The sequence below is a fragment of the Caretta caretta genome, chromosome 11 (genome assembly GCF_965140235.1).
Source record: "Caretta caretta isolate rCarCar2 chromosome 11, rCarCar1.hap1, whole genome shotgun sequence".
NCBI classification, from domain to species: domain Eukaryota; kingdom Metazoa; phylum Chordata; order Testudines; family Cheloniidae; genus Caretta; species Caretta caretta.
Genome location: NC_134216.1, coordinates 47,569,312 through 47,581,516, shown reverse-complemented (window position 1 = coordinate 47,581,516; position 12,205 = coordinate 47,569,312). Strand labels below are relative to the sequence as shown.

General features: G+C 40.9%; 1 protein-coding gene across 10 annotated transcripts in view; it reads left to right on the top strand.

The window, feature by feature from the left end:
• The window catches only part of PDE1A (phosphodiesterase 1A), a 373,257-nt gene that overhangs the window by 348,832 nt on the left and 12,220 nt on the right, over positions 1-12,205 (top strand). For 5 of the 10 annotated variants that reach the window (XM_075117995.1, XM_075117996.1, XM_075117998.1 and 2 more), the window contains 3 exons: positions 4,531-4,812; positions 6,085-6,372; positions 10,596-11,108. The exons of 1 other annotated variant lie outside the window; for it this stretch is intronic. In XM_075117995.1, the coding sequence (XP_074974096.1) occupies positions 4,531-4,812; positions 6,085-6,372; positions 10,596-10,993 (968 nt within the window). In that variant the 3' untranslated portion in view covers positions 10,994-11,108. Of the gene's footprint in view, positions 1-4,530; positions 4,813-6,084; positions 6,373-10,595; positions 11,109-12,205 lie in introns of those variants that run through there. 4 more of the 10 variants (XM_048869744.2, XM_075117999.1, XM_048869746.2 and 1 more) reach the window with 4 other exon arrangements.

Here is a 12,205-nt window from a genome sequence, read left to right as displayed (position 1 = left end):
AATACTTCATACCTTCCCATACAATGATAGTACATACAGTCCAACAGGATATTATTGTTCAAGACTATGATACCTCACAAGGCATACTTTGTACAAAACATCGCCATGATGAATATTGGGGTTCCCAGGTGCTACTTTGAGGTACAGAGTGAGGTACAGAAGCCCAGCACATGAAAATCAAGTACGAACATGAGGCAATCAGACTCAACTCCCATGAGACATTATAGCCACATATCCAAATTAGAAAATTTTCAGTTGAAATATTTTGTTTTTCAGGTGAAAACTGAAAGTTAAGTTTTTGGACATTCATTTTATTTAACAAAAGAATCAAAATTTTCTTCACAAAGCAGACCTTTTTCATGAAAAGAAATTTAGTTGGTTAAAAAACCCAATTTTCTAACAAAAAATAGTTTTCATGGACAATTTTCGAGCAGCCCTAATAATAATCTCCCCAAAATTATTCATCTGTTATTAATGATTTTCATTTGACCATCCTGTTAGCTTGATTATGAGGAGTGTTTTTTTCTTTGCCATCTCTTTGCCGGAAACCTTCCCTGTGTGATCTTTGCTGACAGGTTATAGACATGTCCATTGTTGTTCTGAGTGTTGCATACCATATTTTATAGATCGCTGTTATTAAACTGGAAAAATATACCATTCCACATGCATAATTATTTGGCCACGGACAACTATTTCCCAGATATGCTCCTTATTAAATATTTCTCCTTCTTTCTAAATTATTATGAGTTGTCTGGGCTTTTTAGTCAGCTGCCACTTTAAAACTCAACAGTAAAGCAAAAATAAAAGCAGAATTAAGCCCAGCTTTCTGTGCTGAATGCCTCTGTTAATCAAGCTGCTCCTCATGCATGGGAGAAGTTCCCCGTAAACTTCCACAAAACAGAGTCATTATTCTCCTCCAAAACTCTCCTCAAAACTCTCCTCTGACATGATGCCCACAAAAAACTTGACAACAGTTAGGTTGCTGGTGTGCTGAGACCACTGCCTGTCATACGGACCAATATGTCTCATTTTTTCCTTGCACTCACCCAGGGGTGTATTCAGTGATGAGCTGCCAAAATCTTAACAACAGGTTCCCTCCTCACCCCACGAGAGGGTCGTTGCCCACCTCCGCACCCCGGGACTCCTGCCCCATCCAACGCCCCCGCATTCCTTGACGCGCCCCCCAGGACCCCTGCCCCATCCACCCCCCTCCCCTGTCCCCTGACTGCCCCCAGAACCAGACAGGAGGGTCTTGTGGGCCACCGTAGTGGGTGCCCACCCCACCCCTAAGAGCCAGAAGCACCTGCTGGGGGGTGAGAAAGGGAGTCCCGGCGGTGCTTACCTGGGGCAGCTCCCAGGAAGCATCTGGCAGGTCCGTCTGGCTCCTAGGGGCGGGGGAGCATAGCTGGGGGGGGAGCAGGGGGAGCAGCTGCTCCCCCCACTGATCACATCAAAAGTGGTGCCTTAGGCACCGACTCTGTGGGTGCTCCGGGGCTGGAGCACCAACGGGGAAAATTTGGTGGGTGCAGAGCATCCACCGGCAGCTCCCCGCCCCGCTCCCGGCCCCAGCTCACCTCCGCTCCGCCTCTGCCTCCTCCCCTGAATGCACCGCCCCGTTCTGCTTCTCCGCGCCCCATCCTCCCCAGCTTCCCACGAATCAGCTGTTCGGCGGGAAGCCGGGGAGAACTGAGAAGCAGGCCGCGGCTTCCCACTCAGGCCGAGGGTGGCAGAGGTGAGCTGGGGTGGGGAGAGATTCCCCTGCGCACCCCCCCTGGGTGACCAACTGCGGCGTGGGCAGCCCTCCTCGCCTCCCCCCGCCCCCCGAGCTCACCTCCGCCTCCCCGGGCCTGAGCGGGAAGCCGCAGCCTGCTTCTTAGCCTGCTCTGGCTTCCCATGCGAACAGCTGATTCGCGGGAAGCCTGGAGGGGGCAGAGAAGCAGAGCGAGGCGGCACGTTCAGGGGAGAAGGTAGAGGCGGAGCAGAGGTGAGGTGATCTGGGGCCGGGGGTGGGGCGGGGAGCTGCTAGTGGGTGATTTTCCTCTTGGGTGCTCCAGGGCTGGAGCACCTGTGGAGTCGGCGCCTAAGGCGCCATTTTTGGCTAGTTAAATTTAGAAGCCCTTTTAGAACCGGTTTTCCCTCACGGAACAACCGGTTTTCCCTCACGGAACAACCGGTTCTAAAAGGGCTTCTAAATTTAACAACCAGTTCTAGCGAACCGGTGCGAACCGGCTCCAGCTCACCGCTGGGTGTATTTGTATCCATCTATTGTCTTTTGTCTATGCTCTGACTCTAAACTCCTTTTTGTTCTGTGTCTGTACAGCATCTAGTACCAACAGGAGTCTCTGACTGGGCGCTAGAGTAATACATAATAATGATAACCAAACTAGGAGGGCATTCAATATTCAAATAAGGGTTAACTAACCCTTAACAAATATTTTGTGTCTGTGAAATCCTTGGAACTTCCTGGTTTACTGAAGGTATCCCAAAATATATAATGCTATGCTGTGACATCGAAAGCACCATGGTTTACGCAGGTTGCAGTGGAATTTATGATGTCATATGCTGTGATTAACTTGTTTCATAACCTAGAAGTGGGAAGCTATAAATAGCTATGAGATACTGACATTTACTGCTAGTACTGAAAGTGGCTGAAAGTCAGTCAGAATAACTTACACTATGATATACTTTCAGGAAAATAAGTTTGTTAGGTTAAATTCCTCTGGAATTTACTTTGTGTCTTATGATTTATCCCTTGATTTTCATTTTAAGTTTGTATGAATATATAGCATATAGAATTACTTATTGGTCAGCCTACAAAGAGGCTTATGTTATTGCTTGCAATGTCATTTCAGTGATTTCTGTGGGAAAGAATCATTGTAGGTATTTTTCTCACCTTTCTTCATGTTTGACAGCAGTGCAAGTCAACACTATGCCAGTTTCCATCAGAATTGCTTTGATTCTGGGATAATAGGATTAGAATCTCTGTGGCAATGGAGGATATTGCAATTTGTTAAAAAAAATTAAATAATATTTTTAAAGTATTTTGGCTATATATTTATTAAGTTCCCAGTACGTTACAGTAATAAATCACAATTTCAAAAAAAATCAATTTTTAAAACAATTTGAAAATGGGCCTTTTTTATACAGCAGATAAATTACTTGTGGACACGGTAACTACATGGAATTGACATAGTTGTTTCCAGGGATTCTTTTTCCTTATCAGAACCATTTGCATGAGCGTGCAGGCCCTGAATTTTGAAGAAGACCGTGTTCAAACACAGCTATTGTACCTATGTTAAATCGTTTCACCAACCCATAGACAAGGTTTGGGTTTCAAGTGTTTGCACCCATTTGCAGAATTGTCATTGGAGTTTTTCTTGGAATTTTACTAGGGACTGTCCTAGAAAATTCCATTTGTTTTGTACGATGTTCTTTAATATGGGCCAGATTATTAAAATATAGCATGGACAGTAGTTATCTAGCTAGCTACCTAATTTGCTCTTATCCATACCCAGTAAAAAAGTTAGCAGAAAGTATTCATTGACCATTAGCAGACATTAGGTTGTAGTTAATCAGTACTCATTCATTAACACAGGACACAATTGAATGTGGACCAGTGTCAGGTCTGTTCAATGTTCAAGTTTCACAGACCTTCTAACCACCGGTGTCTGTGGGGCTTGTGCAGATAATGGCAAGATTTTGTGATCCAAAAGACAGGACTGTATGGAGAAGAGGAATATGAAGACCCTAGACTGGAGTTGCAGGTTTCCTACAAAAAATTTTTTTTGCTTGGCCATAAGCTATTTGTTATGAGGAAGTTGAGTGGAGGTGATTGATTCACTGTGATGTAATTTCCTGAAAAAATATGTTCATAAAAATGTCACTAATGCAAAAATGTATAGCTTTTCTCTGTTCTAGTAAGACATTTGTCACACTGACAATACGCCCTCTTGTGATTCTAGTTCACAAATTTTTGACATACAACTGTTCAGAGGCCTGCAAAAATTGTGAGCCCAAGCAATGGTGATACTAGAAAGATAAAACATAAATATGCAAGGTTTTATAGAGACCAACTGTAAACCCAGTTGCCTTCCCATTGACAGAGGTCAGGAGGGACATTAATAGATATTGTTCATACTGAAGATAGATTTGTTTTCTCTCACCAATTTGGTAAACTATTAGCTTTAAATTGCTTCAGTGCTACTGGTGATATTATGTAAACAAATTTAGTTATTTTAGTCTCTCTATAAGTAAAGAAACAACAGTTCAATTCATCAAAGATTTTATTGGGGTTTAGCACTATAGAATTTCTATTATCTGCAAGTGGTTGCAAAGTAGGCTGAATCTTGATGTACTGCTTTTTGCAATTAAAATTTTTTGTTTTCCCCTTATGCACTCACCAACATTTGTTAGTAGACACTCTAATGGTACACTAACTTGAACCAGAAATGAATCTTATACATGTAAGACAATTATTTTACAGATGAGAGGTTGCAAGTTTACTTCTCTCTTTCATTCACCTTCCTACAGACATATCAGGAAAAGAAAGTAACAGAAGTAAAGACCAAGACAGTAAAAGAGCAGATGTAGAAATACAGGAGAAAGCATCAAGACGTAGAGAAGATTGTGTACTGTCTAGTAAATCCTGTCCTGTCTCAACTCCACTACCAAATGTTCTCACTGGTTCTGTACTACAGTACCCTGATAGAAACACAGCTGAGCCAATGGAAATCAACTTTTTAGTTTATAATGCAGACTCAGAGCTCCTACAGCCACAGGACAGTGATACTATGGAGACCACAGAATCATATGGTAATCCTTAGTCATTAACCACATTCCCACATGGATCAAATGCTAATAAATCTAGAGACAGATGTTGTGTTTATGCATAAGTGTGAGTGGGTATTAGTTCCTGGAGGGATCTAGCTTCTGAAGGGAGTTCGTATTTTCCTATAGCTTTGCTTTAAAGGCAGAGTAGGATGCCAGATGGTCTGTAATACCTGTTGATTCTTTTGATTCCTTCACAATGATCAAGTGAGGTGACTGCTTCTACTCACTGCAAACAACAGTGCAAGAATGAAGTTGCAAGATTTCAGTGAAATAGCCAAGTTACAACCTATTTTTACCTCTGGGATTAATGACCTTCAGTACAGGATTGGTCTAAGGGTTCCTTTTGCTGTAACCAGCGATAGGTGAGGCTGCTGCCAACTTCATTTAAGTGAAGGCCCTTGATAAACCACTATGCAATTTAATTGAAAACAGGTTGGGATGTTTTAATATCTTATTTTCAAAACAACACATTTTAGAGGTTGCAGTATCCTCCCTGAAAAAATATCATTTTCTCAGATGCACAGTAGTGATCAGAACCCGTTTCTCGTTCAGATGTACATTCATTAAAGTGGGCTGGTGATCACATCCTATACTGGCACACAAGAGAGCTGGGTATGATTTCAAGGCTCAGACTCTCATTAAGCCAGAAGACTGGTGACTGTGTGGGGCTTTTACTGGAGGAAGGCTGGAGCTACACTGATGCAGCAGCTCCAGCGCTGGCTGTCAATGGTAGTGCGTGCGCTTAAAGGGGCAGAACCTTACTCCCCACAACGCTGTGCTGCAGGTTGGCTGGTGTGGTGGCTGCCAGCCCAGCCACAGGGGTGAGGCTAATGCCAGGGGCTCTGCTACAAAATCAGAACACTAGTTGGCCAACACATCAGGTCAGCCTACTTCTCTTATCCTAGTACCAACGCTACCTCAGTCTTGTCTGGGTTGAGTCACCAAATAGCCCCAATCCCAGCCCCATTCTCATTTCGAAAGTCGTGCATCCGTCACAGCAGTGTGACCGGACAAGGCAGAGTCAGTGAGCTGGGTACCAGCAGCATGCAGCAGATACCACAGATCATATTTTCTTGCTAGCCCTCCAATATAATGTATCGCTCTTGTATAATAATGGGATATGTTTTTAATTGTTCTGGAAAGGAGCAGTCTGTATTTTCTATCTAGCATACCACATAACCCATGAACAGCTGAGGTACTCTATCAGCCAGGGATTCCTAGTTTTATTTCTCTCTTTCTATTCCTGTTTTGCAGAGGATTTCATAGGGAATGAACCTACATGGAGTAAGGAGGGTCGGGACATAGAGTCAGATATACAAGAGATGAGAGACATGATACCAAAAACAAGAAGTCTGGGTCCTAATGAGAGCGATGATATCATCATTGAGGAATATATACCTGACTATCCTGAACCTGAAACCCAACCATTAACCCATCCCTGTGATTACCCTGCCAAAACTTTTCAAGAACAGACCACTAACTTTTCTTTTTTTCAGGCAGATTTAACTAAGAGTGACATGGAGATCTTATCACTGTGGAATGGTAATCACTATTCAGATTTCAAGACTGATTAAGCAATAGTTGTAGCATAAATCGTGGTTGAAAAAATATGTGTCGCACACTCAGGCTGTGCAGGGATGGATGTGATATCAGCCTGCTCTAGGTGTCACTGAAGCCAATGGGAGTTTTGCCATTAACCAGTTACAGTTCCGCTCCTATCAAATTTACTGTGTAAATTAAGTTAGCAAGTTATCTAATGGGTGACCAAGAGTAATAGTACGGTCAGAACCCAAACAATTTGTGATAATATTCAAATAATTTTGTGCTTGTTGAGATAAGAATACCAGACTTGTTTTGGCTATCACGCTGAGCAGGCATATAGTGGTTGCCATAAAAAGTCCAACATTCATCTACAGTTTCTGGTTCATGGTGTCCAAAATGCCACTGTATGGAACGTTATTAGAATTGAAAATAGTAAGTTTTCCCATATTCCCATTTACCAATATCTGTTAGGCCTGGTCTGCACACAAAGTTACACCAGTGAGTGCTGTTTCCCCAATTTAATTAAGGTGGTGTGTGGACAATCTTAGATCGGTATAAAACTAGATAACTTCTTTGTGTAGACAAGCCCTTAGTAACAGAGGTAAACCGCCACACCCTAGCTGTCCTACTTCCTGATTCAGATGCCACCAACCATAGGCACTCATTCAACCTGTGATGAGCATGGTGTAAACATTTAGATAAATAGATAACTGATCTCTACCAGTCAGAGGCACTTTTAGAAACCCGGGCCCAGTACAATAATAATCTAGAATAGGCCTTCAGTACTGTTCAGATAAAAATGCTAATTTTCCTTTGTCAGCCCAAGTTTTGGAAGAACAGAAATGACTTTTTTCCAAGATCAGTTCTAAGATGCTCAATTTTACTGTACAGACTAAGATATGTGAGAATATTGGAGGTGAGGATATTCCAAAAGATCTAGAGATGTGAGACTATTTCAAAAGATTAACTTCTGTTATGAACTTGAGCAGTACAGCCATCAGTTGTACCATAGCAAACTAAAATTCTGTTCTGAAGTTTTCCTGAAATACCATCTCAGGTCTGCAAAAACTGCATTTCATCTTTTTTCCACTCAGAAAACTTTCTTAACCCTGAGTTGAAATAGTATTCCTTCTTTAGAGTAGTAGAAATTTAAATGGGAAACATCGTAAAATAATATTGGAATATAACATTCTCAAAATTAGAAATCGTAGATAAATGTGATCTTAAAAATGGAATGTATTGAAATGCATTTTTAAGAACACTTAACCTTAACTCTGCTCCGATACTATGTTATAAATAGGGCTGTTAGTTAATCACAGTTAACTCACGCGATTAATTCAAAAAAATTAATTGAAATTAAAAAAAATTAATCACGATTAATCACAGTTTTAATTGCACTGTTAAACAGTAGAACACCAGTTAAAATTTATTAAATATTTTGGGATGTTTTTCTACATTTTAAAATATATTGATTTCAATTACAGCACAGAATACAAAGTGTATAGTGCTCATTTTATTTTATTATTTTTATTAAAAATATTTGCCCTATAAAAATGATAAACAAAAGAAATAGTATTTTTCAATTTACGTCATACAATTACTGTAATGCGATCTCTTTATTGTGAAAGAGCAACTTACAAATGGAGATTTTTGTGTTACATAACTGAACTAAAAAACAAAATAATGTAAATCTTTAGAGCCTACAAGTCCACTCCATCCTACTTCTTGTTCAGCCAGTCGAACAAACAAGTTTGTTTACATTTGCTGGAGATGATGCTGTTTTTTTGTACATAATTCTACATTTGTAAGTTCAATTTTCATGATAAAGAGATTGCACTACAGTACTTGTATTAGATGAATTGAAAAATACTATTTTGTTTTTTACAGTGCAAGTATTTGTAATAAAAAATAAATATAAAGTGAGCACTGTGCACTTTGTATTCTATTCTGTAATTGAAATCAATATATTTGAAAATGTAGAAAATATCCAAAAATATTTAAAGAAATATTGTTTAACAGTGTGATTAATCAAGATTCTTTTTTTAATCACACGATTAATCACAATTAATGCTTTTAATCGCTTGACAGCCCTACTTATAAGCAGAAGATTATCTCCAGTTACCGTTTGTTCACAGTAAGGACAGGCTAAGATTATTTGAATGATGTTAATGGTACATACTTTCTAATATCTATTTTATTGTAATTTTTTTTGTATGACCTTAATTTATAATTTCCATTCTTTCCATTTTCTGTTTTGTTTTATAGTTCAATGTTCTTTTAAAGTTTTTTCCCTCAATTTATTGATACAACTTAAACATTGTTTTTTGCCTTGGAATTTCCTGGGCTTTCTGATAAAGTCAAGGAAAATGCTTGTGGCTCTGCCATATGGAAGCATATATTCACCAACAAATATGATATGTAAATTAGTTTCTTTGGGACAAAAGCCTTAGGTAGATTATGCCATGAATGACATCTGCTTTAATTAATATGACTTGGTAGAACTGCATGAAAATTGCTTCCAAACTACACCTACAGATTCCATAATGTCTTTTAACACAGCCAGTTCTGCCTCGCAGTTCTGCAGGAGGTCCCTAGAGGAAGCAATAGCTATGAAGAGATCAAAAGTCCCCCTCAGTTATAGAATCCAGGAGATATTTCCTGTTTCTCTAATGTTTGTAAGCAGTTTGGATCAATAAACCAATTGTGAAGTTCCTCCCCTTTTTAAAGCTATAACCGGCCAAAAAAATCATAAGAACTGAAAAAGAAGGGAAAGCACCTAATTGTTTAAGCTTCCATATACTAGAAACATCTCATGAACTTGTCTCAGATTTGGAGGGAATGTTTCTTTTGCCTCCCACCTCCAAGGCCAAATTGCCCTCCAAAAGAACATGCCCTGAGGGTTCAGGAGAGTGGTGTGGAGGTGATAAATTCAGCTTATAATGGTAATGTGGTTACAACCTGTGCTGCAGAGATGCTTCTACCTCTCCATAATACCACATGCTCAGTTTTGGTCTGGGTTTAGGTTTGGGCACTCACAAAACTGAAGTTTGTTCTCAGTCAGGCTAGCAATGTCATGCTAGCAGAACAGGGCCTGCTTTCCTCCTTTAGCAATGGTGAAAACTGTGGGTTTGGGAAATCACACAATAATGCCCAGAGAGTTCGTGGAGTTACAGTTCAAATTCGAATGCTCATCGTTTCATAAAACTGGGGATATTTTACATCTGTCATGGAAGTATCAAGGGATCTGAAAGCTGAACCTAAGAGATAGGAAACGGAAGGTGTTCTAATAACAGGGGAAACAGCCCTCATGGGCCATTTGGCCCTCTTCTTGTCAACCCTTCCATCCCCACACCAAAGTGTGCTCTCCATCCCCTCCCATACAAGTCTTCTCCATCCCCTGCTCTCTCTATCCTCCAGCTCCTCCTATCAAACTCTCTCTCCCACGCTCAAGTTCTGTCCTCCTGAACTTCCCTTTTCTCAGTTCCGGGCCATCCCCCCAACCTTTCTTTCCCTACCTCCAGTTCTCTTCTTGCAACTGAGCTTTGGCCTCCTGGATCAGTCTCTCCCTTCCCTCTCTGTCTGTCCCTCTGAAGTACTATTCCTTTGAGATTTGTCTCCTCCCCACTGTTGCTTCTGTTGTTGTTATAGCACAAATGTGTAACCCCCTAAAGCTCTCTCCATCCTGGGTTCTCTTCCTTTGCCATCAGTTTTGCCCTGATGTCTTCTTCCCCCCTCCAGGGTTCATTCCTTCTCCTCCAGAGCTGCCACAGCTCTCTTCACTACCTTCTTTCTGCACGGCTCTCCCTGTCTACCTGTCTTGGGAGCTGCTGAGCTCTGCTCCCTCTAGCATTGCTGCCATAAACAGCATTGCTAAATGGAACGGCAATCAGCAGTGATCTCATCCTGTTTCCATCCTTTCCCTTCCCATGTGTGCACTGCTTTTCCCGGAATGCTTGCCACTCCAGCTGCAGATGGAAGTACTGATTAAAGATCAAACACCGAATCCAGCTGCCACCACTTCTGTTGCACCTGTGTAACTGAGATCAAAACTTTACCCACTTTAAACAAACCAGTGCACATGTATTAACACTGAAAGTGACAAAGAATTCCCATGTGCACAAGGTTTCCAAGTCCAACTCTAGGACAGAGCCATTGCTAAGAAATCAAAGCAACTGCAACATATATTTCATATCTAATTTACATATTTTGTTCCCTTTCTGTAGAAGAACTTGTGAGAAATGTTGGTGAACAGCAAAAAGACCAAAGCAGAAAACCCGCAGATGCACAATTACAGGAGGAAACAACAAGGACACAAAATGAGAGTAGTCAGGGAAGTGATGACACAACTTTACCAAGAAGCTCCACTCCCAGTTCTTTCGTCCTACAAGTTATAACTTTCGACTGTCCTCCTAGCGCATCCAGCTCGGAGAAATTCACTAACTCTGATCCAAACCAGAAAGATCTCACCGAGGCACAGCAAGAAACACAGCCCACTGACCCATTGAATGGTAATATCTCATCACAAAACACACCTCAGTCTAACGAAGTGGTGCAGGGTGGAGCTGCTGCCGTGTCTGTTACATCCCTATTAAGCTTTGACATCCATAAAATGTCCAGTTAAGTAGTTGTTCAAGCCTGCAGTTTAGGAATGGCCCTTTCTCAGGCATATGTAGAAACTGAAGTGTCATCAAATAAAAACCATTTGACATGAATAAATTTAACCTTTTTGATATTAAGTATTTGATATTGAATAGTAAATGATTTGGCCTAAAATACCAAAAATATGAAAGTTGAACTCATATAATTTAAAAATAATTTTAGATATGTATTTGCAGCTTTAGAAGTTTAAGTTACTGGGAAATTACATAAACTCTGTAGAAACTGCTTGCCATTTTCTTTTTGAATAGGTAATTCTGCTTTGGCTATTACAGGACTTCTCACTTATTGTAGGCACTTATGATCAAAACTTCATGAACCAAATCATTTGTACTAAAAATGAATACAACTTCCCCCATTTATTTTGATCACTTTAAGCTGATGTAATTTGTTCATTAAATAGGTATAAAAAATTGCCATTTCAGTAACAAGGGAAGGTGAAAATTTTGAAAGTTGAGGGGGAAGGGGATGGAATAGCCAAAGGAGATCCATGGTAATGCAATATGATGAAAAGGAAAAGGGTTTTATTGACCTAAGCTGTGGTCTGTACTCTGGTGATCATATGATCACCATTGTCAAGGTGTCCAAGCGACAGTGGACTTGATCTAAGTAGAAGGAAGATACTGTGTGATATTCCATTTTAACTTACAAACAGTACTGAAATTGATGTTAAAGTAAGCTTTAAAAGAATGGGATGTTGAGAAGAAAGTATTACCTCTAACTCTTCCTCCTGGGCTGAGGATCCTTCACATCTTTGCATGAGCCATGAAGATCCAACTCTCTCTCCTGGTGTATTGTACATTTTTATGATGGGCTAGATTGCGTGTTCTCAATCCATCCTGAGTAAGAGGCAACACACGACTGCATTGCCCCAGGAGAGACCAGAGAATTAATTGGGGCTCTGAGCGCTACAATTCATCCCCTACTTTCCCCTTGTTCTGAGGGAGGAATGTGTTACCCCACTCCATTTCATGGACCTGCTTGCTCCCCTCTCCCTCTACCCCTCCTCCCCCACATCCACCCAGCCAGCTATCCTGGCCACTGAGTGACGGGGACAGAGCCAGAGCTCCTCCCAATCCCTGCTCCTCACCAACTTATTTGCTTGCAGCAACGTGTTTTGAGAGAGTAGCCCTGTTCTCTATGGTGCAGCCAGGGTCATAATCTGATCAGAGCTGAA